Genomic DNA, 14,217 nt, shown 5'->3' on the forward strand with positions numbered 1-14,217 from the left:
ATCTTACCTTTCTTGTGGAACAGCAAACCAGTACTCGTGTTTTTTGTCCCTCTGGGCATACTGTTGCATTGATGCACTTGCTTGAGAAACAAATGTTTTTCTCATGGGTTTTCCAACCCTGAGAAGGAGAAACTTGTGAGATCGATGTCTTCTTTTTTCTTTTGTAATAGAAGACCCTATTGATAAAGCAAAAGCAAGCTAACCACAATGTACAAAAGAGCTTAACAAAATCACTAACTAATTGGGCAGTACAGATATATAGGACATATGTATAAACAAGCAATGGGAGATGGAATAACGTAAGTAGTGATAATTACTTGCCTATTACCTAAATTGCATCAACAGAATTTATGTCAGGGCACAACACATTAAATAGTTCCAATATTCATTTCTGCTTCCCTTTGCAGATCACATTACAATACTATTTCATCCATGCTTGAAAAGTATTCAGAAGGTAACCTCAATGCATTCCCCACAACACTGAATCAGACAACTCTCGGCTATTACACATCTATCCCACATACATGCAAAAGAGACAGGGTTAAATAAATACTTTGGCTTGATTCACACATGTTACACCTGTACATTAGTCACTTTTTGTTTACAACAGAAAACATTTAGCACTACTAATACAGGATTAAGATGGATTTTACTTTGTTAGCTACATCAAACACCTCAATGGTATGAACATGACCTCAGGAGGAAGTATACACTGGATGTTGCAGTACAGGTTTTTCCCTTCAGCAATATATTTCATTGAACTAATAGCATTGTATGATTACCCTCAAGGTCTGGATTGCCCAGTCAGCACAAGGTAAAGGAAGAAGGTGTCTTAAAATTGATTTTTTTACTTGATTAATTGCTCAAATCCTATAGCCACAAGAGGTTTTCATAAACCAAGGAAGGAAAATGTAAACATAAGAGTTTTTGTCATCAGTTATGACAACAAAAGATTTATACTACCTGTCATATTACATGTACGTGCAGATTATATTCCAGTTTTCTAGGACCCTCATCTTTCCTTTACAGATGAAGTTCTTCCTCAGTGTCTATGCAGACCAAAGATTCACTAAGCTTCTTGATCTATAAACATCGCAACTGTATGTTTTCAACAAAGTTTAGAAAAGCACCGTTCCACTAAAGAATATTTTTTTCCCCAGTAAATATTTAAAAGTGAGCCTCCTTATTTTCAGTCAACATTTTAGAATTATGCCTGCTGTATACACTATGGCAAGTTAGGCATAACATGCATTATTTCCAAGTATTTTATAAATGTTTAAACTCAAAGATGAATTTCCAGATTGAAAAAAAACCACTAAAAGAAACAAAAAAGTCTGTTTCGTAGGACTGGCACATGAACTTTGCGGCAGTGTTAGATAAGTCCTCTTAAAATGATCTGATATTTGGTATTTTGGTCCTTCAGATGCAGCCCTTTAGAACTTCTCTGAGCTCAGAAAAGTAGGATTATAGTTCCAGCCAGCAGACAGAATGAAAACCAGCAATTTAGCCCTGACCCTAAGCCTCAAAAATGATATTTAAGATGCTCTTTTTTTGGTGTGTTTCTCATATATTTTCTTGTATATTTGATATGGATTTAATGAGAAAAGTTTTCAGCAATGACTATTTTGTTTCTCATGCTTCTTATTTTCCCTTTCAATCTCTGCAAATATTTAGCTAAGCAGCAAACAGGCATGTTATCATCAATGGTATTTCAGCTTGTTAATACACACAGAAAACTACAGACCATTACATTTTTTTCAATGTATCAACTATATCTACCTTTATTTCAGTCCAATGGTTAACATAAGTGTCTGTTAAAATAGGAGGGTATAACAGAGACCTGGTTAATAAAAAATTAAAAATAGATACAAGGGAGACCTCTTTAGTTATTCTAGTCTACTCATAATTATCTACTTGCATTGCATCAGCTGTAAATACAAAGAAATAGATAATTAATTCCAAACTCAGAAACATTTGATCTCTGCAAAGATGAAGAAATAGTAGTTCTCAAACCCCTAAATGCTTCAAACTCCCACCAAAGAGGAAAAATTCCACAAGGTTCTTGCTATATAAGAGATAAAAAGACTATCTAGGTATCTTAATGATCCAAAACATAGTATGACTACTTCAGAGTTTTATTCTGAGATAGGATACTTGACAGTGTTTATGGTATTTTAAATGACACAGTATTTTTAGTGACCTACTGTTAATAAATGTGTCATTTTCAGTCTGACAGCTTTCAAGAGTTAAACAGCATATCTGTTTTTACCTTCGTTCTATTTAATTGTACCTGTAGAAGATTCACCAAATCTATCTAGACTGAGAAATATTAATTCTTAATTTACTGGTTTATTTGCACACTGCTAACACAATGTGCAAGAAAAACAAACATGCAATTTCTGTCGAAGCTGAACTGAAGTAATTGGTACAAATCTCCAAAAAGGAATCTTTTTTAAAATTATTTTTTTGTCTTTCTACTTTGCCTCTCAAACTTCAGCAAGGCTGTAACAGGGTACGCAGGTTTCTAGCCAGCATTCTTCTGTGAGACTGTGCAGAATGTGCAGATCACAACACATAAAAAACCTGCAGACACTCTGGTAATATATTTTAGAAAACCAAAACGAAAGTATTTAATGTAACTGAATTACAAATAATATTCAATTGCAATAAAAGCAGCAATTATGGCAAAGAACACTAAGTATTTGCATCACAACCAGCCATATTTATGCCACAACCAGCAACTACTGCTCGCTGACATATTTGCCAGAAGAATGATTTTTATGCCGTAAATATTAGAAGTAAACTTATCACAGAATGATGCAAGCATTCATCTGCTTCAAATTTCAAAATTCAGTTACTTCCTCAATGGAAGAAAAAAAAAACCAAAGACAAACCCAGCAGAAACTACTATATCAAATTCTGAAGTGCAAGACAAATTTGCCAGCCAGAGACTATACTTCTCTATTGAATATAATTTCAACTTTTAATTAACAAAGAATCTGCCCTTCAAATGAACTATTTTTAATGTCTGTCATGCACTAATAGACTTTTTCTAGTCCACAAAACATTGCAAATTAAAACAACTAGCTTATTTACCTCCACTAGTGAGATGATAAGGCACCAGAAAGTGACAAGAAATTTTTTAAAAACAAAATCAAATATACAGAGAAGCATTTATGTTGCTTAAAGGCACAGCATTTTTCTGTATGAAAAGACTTCAACAGACCTCAAGGATAACTTCCAGTTAGTAAAGCCCGGCCTCGATCTTTGCAGAAGAATAAAGGTACTCAGGAATAAAATCTAGTTGTTCCCCATATCCCTAGCATTAGTTTCTTATCATCTAGCTCTTACTTGTCCTGTGAAATGCTTTTTGGGCACTTACCCTTGTTTCTAGTTGCTTTGAAAGTATGACAAGATGCAAGTGAAACAAAATTCTTTAAGTATCACACCCGGTGTTAAGACTTTGGCATCTGTTGCTCACACCATAAACCTTAACCACAATTGTGGTAGACAGGCTATAAATAACCAATTAATTCCCTGAAATGCATTCACGTGCATGTACACTGGGATCAAAATTTAAGTGACAGCTAGCTGATTGCTAAAGAATATTTTTAATTGTGAGCTGTATAGTGACCAATGCATCATAGACCTGAATTTTATAGGCTTGTTTAAAATTCCCCTACAAAGATACTGTGATTCAATATAACCATAGATATAATTTCAATTAGGAAAAATTATAGTAACAAAGCTCAATTTCCTGAGCAATATTTTCTTCACTAGTTTATGTGGTTTAACTCTGGCCTATCTTCAAGCCAATGAAGAATACAACCAATATATGGGGAGATGTGCACACTGAATGAAAACAAACCACAAAACTTCTAGTGAACTGCAGGGTGATACATTGTAAATCCAAAGGCTAATGCTGTATCCATAAATACCCACTGACTCACCTTCTAACCTCCCATCTCCTGCAGATACAGTTTTCTGACTGATTTCTTTTTGTGAATCCTGTTGCATGTTTTCTCTTTGCTGTTTTGTTTGTTGCATAGTGTGTGTCTTCCAGAGTTTGCGGAGTTCTTCAACTTCTGCCTCTGAGTCTTGAGTTTGCTCTCTCACTACTTTTCCTTTGCTAGCTGCCTCTTTCTGTTGAGACTCTGTGGTATCTTCACAATGTGGAGATTCCTCGTCATTATCTGGTTCTTTTCCAAGTGAGGAATCTTGATCCTTGCCAACTTCTGCCTCTGTGCCACGCTCCTCACTACTGTGTGATCTTTGTAAAGACTGCTGGGAGACATCTGCAGTATTTTCACCAGGTTCCTGTCCCCCCTTAATAGACATTTTAGCACTTTCTAAACTTAAGTGGGTACCAAACTGTTTAACACCTACAGCACTGGGCTTTAAGTCACTGGCAGCTTCATTTGAGTCTGAAATGACTGTTAAACATTCAGCACTAGTCTGGTTTATTGTTTGGACAGATTCTGACGATGCTCCAGAAGATTTTTCTTGTCGAAGTTCATCTGAGGAAACAAGTTCCTCACGTATTGGAGAGAGTTCTGATTCTGTGAATACGTCTTCTGAAAGAGACTCCTCTGTGCTCCTTGGGGCAGTACTAGCACTGTCATTGCCTGTATCCTGAACTCTGGAATCCAGTTCATCTGTATTGCTCTTTGCAGCTTTCTTGGAATGGCAAAGTTCTCTTACTGACAGCTGTTCTACATCTCTATTGGGCAAAAAAAGAACATTGTTATAACAATTACCTTTTATATCAAGCTTATTTCTTTATTAAGTTTTGGTTAAGCTCCTAAAAGAACAAAATCCAAAAAAACAACTAAATCCACAGCATTAGTAATAAACAAGAGTAAAATATAACCCTGTAACAGTAAACATGGCAGACCTTTTGCCAGCATGACAGGACTTCCCAAGGTTGTGACATTACTTTCACAAGGAGCTCTCCCATGAAAACAACTAGATTGTTTGAGACCTTTAAAGTGTAAAAATAAAATAAAAGTCCAAGTACAAACAACAAAAAGCTACACATAACCATTATCTCTAAAGGCAAAAATCATTCAAAATCTTTTTTGTCTACCAAAGAAGCCAGTACAATTGTACAGATCTGCCTCACCCCATGAGGAAGTTGCCACCTAGCTCACAGGTAAGAAGTGAGTGGCAGAAATCATCTGGTCTAACTGTAGCTAAGACAGTCAATGCAGAACAACAGGAACCATCAACATAGATCTTCTATTCTGCCCACAGGAAATACCTAAAACAGGGATTAGCGTCTTTAGCAGGTACCCAACTTTGAGGGTACTCTGACTTGGCAAAATGAACCCCAAACTACTTGGTACAACTGAAGATGTTGCTAAGGAGCACAATTAAAAAGCAAGTATTATTTTCCCCATATGAAACAGTCTCTACTTAAACCTCCATTTCAAGATAAGATAACCAGAAATTCTGAGTTTTAGAAGAGAAGGACTAGAAAGGTACTGTGAACATGCTCAACTATATCTACAGAACTCAAACATTTCCCCTTTGTCAAAAAAACTCCTGAGTAGCACATAACCTTCATAAAAAAGTCTCATGTTTAAACATTCTCTTCACTAGAGTTCTCAGTGTCAACTTCCTTGCTATCACATGGCCTCTTCCACTACCTAGTATGAAATGCTTTTAAAAAGTTGTACATTAATCTCCTATCTTGAAGGATAATATATTCACTCCACAGTTCTATAAAACCTTATTCAGTTAGGTCATATTACTGAGACATTGCTGAAATTCAAAATGTTTTTGCAAAGCATATGCACCCTCTCTTATCCAAGTGTTAAGATGGATCTGATATTATACTTTTGCTGATGGAGTCATTCAGCTTACAAAGCATGTAGGTTAGACTTTAGAATTTACTGCCTATTAGACTGGGCCATTTCCTTGATTTTTCAGGACTGTGCTAGTAGGCGCTCTTATACAAGCACTATGCAGGCTTGTGAAATCTGGAAAACACCTGTATGTGGTCTGATATATTTTTTGTCCTGTTTCATCATAGATATGGCTTATATATGAAAACTATACAACATGCAATTGCAGTTTTAAGAACTAAAGAATCCACCAGGTTCATGATCATTTCCCATATCAATAATCTGAATACTAAGATTGTTTTCCCAAGTTTATAAAGGTTTGACAGTTGGCAAATTTGACAGCTGGCAAAATTGGGAGAGGAGAATTAATTTTAACAGTGCAATATTTAGTAAAAAAAAACAGTGAGAAAACATGACTTAAACCTCAAATACCTCAAGACACTGGTCTAGTCAGATCTAGCTGGAGCTGTTGGGACTTGTGTGTTTACAGACCTAAATTTAATTTTCTATTTTCCCTCAAATTTACAAATGTGCCTCACATTTTTATGAGGTTAAGGTACAAAAATGCTGGGATTGAAGAAAACACTAGAAGTTAGTGTTCCATCTAATAATTTATAAAGTTGACAGGAAATATAAATCAATTTCGACATACAGGGCTCTGAACACACAGTGTGACCTTTTAGTAACTAACATGTTTTCATTCCATATGCATTCATATTATAAACAAAACACATGTGCTACACGAGCACAAAACCAAAAAGGGCATGATTTCTAAGTCATTACTAAGTCATTAACAAGCTCAACATGCCCGAAAAACAACCCACTTGTTTTGCAACTATGATATTATGATTCAAATATGTAGGTTAAAAAGAGTCATCAAATCTTCATTATCTTTTTCCTTCCACTGTGTATCCATTGAAGTAGAAACTGTGAGCAACTTTTTAAAACTCAGTCTGGAAAATAAATTTTAAGCAATCATGCTGACGGCATCATCATTCTATATCAAAAACTCCAAAGTCACAATAAGGTGTAGCAACATGTATTTCAGTTGCTCTTTCAATAGACACATGACTTCAGGCAGCCAAGATACCAGTTCACCACCAGATTTATGCCAGAACTGAGCTTAAAAATGGTACAAGGCATCTTACTACTTCTGGGTGTCCAGATATTTAAGACTTTTGAGAAAGATGTGCTTAGTGCATTATTGACAAGAACTGTAAAAGGGTATTTTTCAGAGTTCTGACTATCTTTGACCCTTGGTTAAAAGAGCTGCATTTTTGAAGACTTACACTCAGGCAAACAGGTTTACAGTCTCATACATCTAGTCAACTCTGCCTTGGTTATAGGTAGATAGTCAAGGCAATCTGCAAATGTTTGTTCTTTATCAGCTGCAATAGGTAAGGAGGACAAGCTTGTTGGTTTTGGTTTTTTTTAATCCATTTTGGTTTTTAAAGACAGAATTTATCCTACTTCAGAGAACGGTAAAAAAAATTAGAACGGAACAAAGATTTTTAATAATGCTGTTTAAAGTTGGTTTTAAATGCCTGCCAGGCTAAACACCAGTGATTAAAACTAACCGATGCAAATTCACTGTTTACCCCAAACAAAGCAACATCTAAATGTGAATATGCAGTCTCTCCCCTAGCTAGAAAGGGAAAACATATACTCCTAATCCCATGAAAATATACACAAATCTTAGAAAACTTACAGCTACTTGAGCAACATGAGTTTGAGAAGCAAGTGGAAAATGGTAAACAATGAAGATTTTACACCGAAGACAGTTTTAAATTTCACTTTTCTGTTTCATACACCAGATTTTAATTACTGAAGAATCAAACACATCCATTACTGTTTCCATAGTGGGGACAGGGCAGAGGAAGTCATGTGATACCTCTTGCTATACACTGATCTTTAGAAGAGACTACTGGACAAAACTACAATCCATGTATAATAGAAGAGGATTTATTCTGTATCTTATGTAGGATGGGAGAACTTCAAGGAAAGCAAGTTTTCTATAGGGTTTTTCCAAGCCAATCTTTGATGTTCTTTGTTAACAAGGAAAATAAGGAAAATGCTGATTTGCTAGTTTTGTATGGTCAACATATGGCTACAGTTCAGATTTACTCAAAGCTTTACAAATACTATTCTATCTTACATGCTCAATGAATCCTTAATTTTGCTGTCCACAATTTCCTTATACAGAGCAGCTGACATCACTTCTTCCATTGGACACATGATGCCATACTCTTCACAGCCGTTCTCTTGGACCAGAGGATCCATTTTATGAGGATCAAACATTATATTATTTGGCGTCACTAGCAGCACACCATTGACTGTACCCTAGAATGAGAGGGAAAAGAAGTGGTAATTTTTCTCCTTCATATTTCGGCTTATTCTCAGTAGATGCTTTTCTTAGTAGGAAAGAGACATGTTCTATTTTTAAAGCATATTTTTATTTATATTTTAGCAACCTGATACAGTTTCTTGTGTTTTGCAGTCATGTAGAAATGTAACTTTTTTCTATGGAAGCAAATTAATGCCACCTACTTTGCCCAAAGAAAAGTTTTGTTCCTCACAACTGATCAGTAACTGGGTTTAGTAAAATAACAGAAACCCTTGCACCCTAATAGATTCACTAAACAGCATCTCCAAGGTAAGGAGATATCCTTCCCAGAGAATCACAGGGCTAAACTGGTAGGTTTGCAAGCAATTTCAAGCATTGTCTGAAACTTAGACTCCTAACGCTTCTCACTTTCTGCTACTTATATGGAGAACAAAAAAAAGAGACCATCAAAAATTGTCATTTATCTTAATTTTCTTTCACAAAAGTAACAAAGTAGCCAATGCAAGTCATTCTAAGTTAATTGACCTGTTGACTGATCAGAAAAATATGTTTACAGAATGAAACTAGAATAAAATACATTGAAGATTTTTTTAAAGAAGATACTGGTGTAGTACATGAATATAAGGAGATTTTAAACCTTGAAAATAAAAGTTTTTAACATTGATAGCTATGAATTGTAGGATTATACAAGCGTAAAAAGGAAAATATTTACAGTATGTTGAACTTTTTTTAAAACAAAATGCTAGAAACATATGAAAACACCAACACCAGTTGCCTAGTTCAAAAATTTCTTTAACTGTTAGAACAGTAGAGTTTGAGCTAAAACTATGAATTGGAGAAAATCTAGCTTTAAGTAGAATTACAGGGATCCTTCAGTTACTGATCTTGAATCTTGAAGACTTTACAAATCTGGACAGACATTCAAAACTTTTGTGCAAGAATTGGATCAGAGTCATTCTATGTGCTGCTGAAACATTTCAGGAAATGAATAAATATTCGGCTTACTGATAAAACATTCACAGTGATTACAAACATTATGCATTGGGGGGATTGTTTGTTTTCAGTTTTGTTTCAAAAGATGCATCAGGGCGGCAGGAACTATTGCTACAATCCTTCCCAACTTCAGAAATTTGTTCCTCGGTGAGAGTTGATAACCTTTACAGTAGAAAAACAAAGATGCCATATAGTAAAAACAAAAGTGCAAGTTATAAGAACATCCCTCAAAAATAGTTTTCGAGTCTACAACAATGATCAATGGTATCCTTCGTATGGAAGAAAAACCAGTCTCAAAAGCAGCTCAAGCATTTAGACTTGATCCCTTTCAGTCTTCAGTCGTTGAGTACATAGTCAGGTTTTATATGTCTCTTTATAGTCAAACATACACTAAAGATCTGAAAGTCAGCAGAACATATTTACCTAATTCCAAATTGTTTAAGATGCTGACTGAAAAAAAAACCCAAACCAAAACTATCACTGGCATTTCTTTCTCAATACTGTATTGAGGAAATAGACTTTCAATGTGCAAAAAAAGGACATCCAAGACAAGGACTGTCAAGAGAGGTCAATGATTTTTTTATATGCACTGTAGTGTGAAAAACAAATTTACCATGACTGCAAAAGTCAGTGATTCTACTCAGAACAACTTCTTCTCTTTAAACAAGTATTACTTCTGCAAATTCAGTACATAATTTAAAAAAAAAAGCATCAGCATTTCTATACCTGAGCTCCTTCATTAATGACCACACATGAAAATGGAATTTTATTAATATTCTATAGATCTGATCCAGAAAAGACAAGGTCATAACCTTCATGGCAGCTGGATTAAATGATCATTGTAGGTCTCTTCCAAGCAAAATATTCTATTCTTTCACTATCCACATGTTACATGTGGGAGAGGAATCGAAGTTCTAAATCCTATACAATACCCAAGACAGAAATTTGAACAATCATTATAAAGGGAAGATTAGAGCTATCACTGATGTGTTCAAACTCAAAGATTAGGCAGTTCAGTAAAACAGTTTTAAGAAGGTTTGAGAGGACTTCTGGTAAGAACTTTTCAAAGAGGAGTTCTTGAAATAACTCCATTATGTTCTTGAACACACATGGTTGAATAAAAACTGTAATTCATGATGTATGAAGCTTTTATCATAAAGATAACAATTTTATTTTATTCTTAGTTTCTTGTAGAAGCTTTGAACCTTGTCAAGGTCCTCCTTTTCACTTCATGAACAATGCACTTGGTGCTTTCTGTGCTCTAATTTTCAAATTGGTGGTTTGGGTTTTTTCAAGCCTTAATATTAGTGATTTTCCTTTACCTACTACTTTTCAAAACAATTCAAGTAAACTAGCACACATGAGAAAGAACCAAGAAATCACACCTCCTCTACTAGTTTCAGTTTCCATCAAGCAGAATGTTTAAGATACCTTTTTCTGCCTCCAAGGAACATTGCAGCACACTTTTCTACAGAAGCAGCAAACAGTGCTGCTCTAAGAGGGTACACCTACATATGCAGCAAACAGTGAGTTAAGGTGCAGCACACCGGTTACACTGATTGATTGTCTGAACAGAATGCAGCATATTCACATGACCCTGTCTTTAACTGTGCTCAACACCCTGTCTCCAACAGTACCCACAGCCAGGTAGCAAGGAGCAAGTGTGGTGAACAGAGTAAACATTTCCAGGTTCCAGCCACAGCATTTCAGAGAATTTCTTGCTGCTTGTCACAAGTGCAACTAAAACCAACTCCAAACACATACAAAATAAACAGTCTTAAGTGAGACAGTCTTACCTTAATGAAAGCCCATCTGCATAATTAGATGCACTGAAAAATAGGCTTTCACTAGATTTCAGTTTACAAGCAGCAGTCACAGTGATAACCGAGAGTCACAACTGAAGCCCTATGAAACAGTTAACTCTGAGCTTCAAAATCACTTCCAGACTGGAAAAGCAGAGGATGAATCTTTTAAGTTTTCTCTAGAAAACTTTTGAAAATTTATCATTCTGTATTATCAGAAAACTCAATAAGGAGAGGATGAGAACACTCAGAGGACATTTCTATCATGTGTGACACAAAGGCTAAGTTACATGCTGAACTTAAAAAAACGTGTCACTCAGATCTGAGCAAGTTAGCACTCATTTCTCTCCCACCTACCTCCCCAAGTATTGACTGATACTGCAATGGATTATACAACTACACAGAAACAATTATCCATGAAGCTCTTAGAAAATAGGCTGCAAAGATGCAAGTCAGAGACAGATGCTGTTAATGTGCCTTTTAGCATTCTATGGAGGAATTATAGCATGCAAATAATACATTGTAAATTTTAACTCTAAATTATGACTATCCAGTACAGCCAATTTAACCTAACAAAGGCTCACAGGCCTCAATTCCTCTGCATCACAGCACTTGAATGTAGTGAGTAAAGATGTGCCTAGGATCAACCTGAAAGACATCACCCACAGAGAGAATGAAGGAATGAAGAAAACTAACTGCAAAGTAGAACAAAGTAACAAACAAAGCTGTTCCAGTACTGGCCTCATCAACTTGTAACACACAATTTTTGTCAATAAACATGTATTTCTCAAAAGGTTTCAAGCCTAGACACACAGATTGGCAACTCTTTCCATCAGCCAAAAAAAAAGAAAAAAAAGCAGTTTTAGGAGATTCTTACTAATCTGTTTATCAGTAGCTTATCTGAAAACCTATTGCTGAGCAACACAATCAGCAGTACTTCTATATATATACCCAAACTTCAGGCGAAGGAGGAAGTACTACACGACTTTTCATAAATAGTGTCTAATAGTAATTTCTCTGAGGTAGAAGAGCAATACATCTTGTTTTTTTCTAAAGTGTTCTGAGGTAAAGGTTTTTGATGTTCTCAGTCTAAAAGTCTGTGCAAGACTCATGCACCTATGAGCTGACTGGAGATAAATTAAAGTGCCACTAATTTTGAGCCATTTGTGTGATGACACTACTGAGAGAACTGTAACTGGTAGTTCAAAGAAAAAGAAAAAGATTTTCTACAATACTACACCCAGCGGAGAACAACACAGAATTGCTTGTTTACAGATCAGAGGTTTCTTCTGCTTGCCCTGTTCTGCTTTAAAGGCAAACTAAAAATGGAAACAAAGCTATACAGCTATGTATTTCCTTATAGTATAAGGCATATTCTTCTACACTGTACATAAAGAAAATTACTTATTAGAGATACCAACACAAGGAACAAACAGACCTCATGCCCTTAACACAAGAGAATTATGTATCAGTATGGCATCAGGGACATTTGTCACCTATCGACTGCTTTTGAATCATGTCCTTAAACAAGTGGCCTGGGGAACCCAAAGAAAACAAGTGACTAAAAAAAATATATATTTATATAGACATATACATGCACATAAACTGATCCATCTACCCATCTGCGACTAAATTTTACTGCATCGTTTATGATTTAAATATGTTTTATTGTTATATCCCATATAGTAACACCTGAAGGTTTCAGTACCTTGCCATTAGTGATGTACTTGCAATTTATTTTTAGAAATTTCTCTGTAAATGCTTCCTCCTCTTCGGAGGTGGATGATACCACTCTTGTAGGACGAACACATGCATGTGCTGGTGAAGCAGCTGACTCTTTCTGTTGGACTCCATCTGGATCCTAAGAGGAAATACAAAAAAACCAAATCAGAACTTAACAACTTGTCTTTTTAAATACTAGCTTTTAGAAAATTTCTGTTGTGCAATCTTTTTTCTTTGATGTGAAAACAAATGTAAAAATAAGGTTCCAAATCCACTCCAGCTTGAAGTACTGCTTTGATCTGACAGTGTCTATAAGAAGAACAGCTCAGCGAGCTCCTGATACACCTGGGCAAAGACAATCAGAATTACCTAGGAAAAAACATCAAAATAACAATCAAAACACATAAGATCCCTCAATATTCTGTCACATACAAAATTAGAACAGAAGTTTGCAGAAAGGATTCTTTTCCAACTTCAACAGAAGTCCTGTTAAAGGTCTCCTGCAATCCTTCCATAATATTACACACTGCTTTACGTTGGAAGGTCAGCCCAGCCCTGTGCTCAAAATCAGGTCTAAACCTACATTGGATCAAGCTGCTCATGGCCCTTCCAGTTGATTTTAAATCTTTAAGGCTGGACATTCTACAGCCTTTCCAAGAAACCTGCTCCAGTGTTTAGCCATTCTCATTGTGAAATACATTCTCCTGTTATTTGACCAGAACCTCTTGTGTAGCAACTTGCAGCTGTTGCTGGCCATAATTTTACTATGAACTTGTGAAGACCTTTACTCTTCTCACTCTCACCTGTAGGTAGTACAACACAGAAATTTAGTTTTCCATCATTATTTTCTTATCCAGCAAAACAAAGTTCAAAAACCCAAAACTAGAACAGCCACAGATCTCAGCCAGCCAGTCCTTGTGCCTGATACACTTCTATTCTCTGATCATCTTAATGGCCCTCCACTGGAGTCACTCCAGCACGTGCTTTGTGCTGAAGGTGCCAGAAGCGGACACAACACTGCAAATAAAGCTTCACAAGCTCCTCTTGCCTTAACCTGTTGGTATTGCTCTTTCACCTGCCATCTGGTATGTGAGCAAACTGCACTATCACAAGTAGACATTGTTCAACATCTCCACCAGGACTCTAGTCTCAATCTCTCCTTGGCCCTCAGTCTTTCTCTGCAAAGCTGCTTCACAGCTAGCCAACCCTCACCCTGCACTGTTACATGGGCCTCTTTTCTGTCCCAGGCAGGTCTTAGCTGTTCTTCATGAGATTTCTGTTACTTCATCTCTACAGACTCTTGATGTCTCTGATGAGCAGTCCTTGGCTCAGGGACCTTGAAGGATTTGAAAATCACCACCAGCACAGAAAACAGTGTCCAAGACAGGCAGGATAGAGCTCTGTGCAACCTGGTCTAGTGGAAGGTGTCCTTGCCCATGGCAGGGGATTTGGAGCTAGATGATCTTTAAGGTCCTTTCCAACTCAAGCCATTCTACAATTCTACAGAAAA

At 36.1% G+C, this 14,217-nt stretch overlaps 1 protein-coding gene across 10 annotated transcripts in view; it reads right to left on the bottom strand.

The window, feature by feature from the left end:
• The window catches only part of OXR1 (oxidation resistance 1), a 263,783-nt gene that overhangs the window by 36,519 nt on the left and 213,047 nt on the right, over positions 1–14,217 (bottom strand). For all 10 annotated transcript variants that reach the window (XM_071553986.1, XM_071553994.1, XM_071553987.1 and 7 more), the window contains 4 exons: positions 12,694–12,846; positions 8,002–8,186; positions 3,951–4,720; positions 8–176 (listed from right to left, as the gene is read on the bottom strand). In XM_071553986.1, the coding sequence (XP_071410087.1) occupies positions 8–176; positions 3,951–4,720; positions 8,002–8,186; positions 12,694–12,846 (1,277 nt within the window). The remainder of the gene's footprint in view (positions 1–7; positions 177–3,950; positions 4,721–8,001; positions 8,187–12,693; positions 12,847–14,217) is intronic.

This window comes from Pithys albifrons, chromosome 4 (assembly GCF_047495875.1).
Source record: "Pithys albifrons albifrons isolate INPA30051 chromosome 4, PitAlb_v1, whole genome shotgun sequence".
NCBI classification, from domain to species: Eukaryota; Metazoa; Chordata; class Aves; order Passeriformes; family Thamnophilidae; genus Pithys; species Pithys albifrons.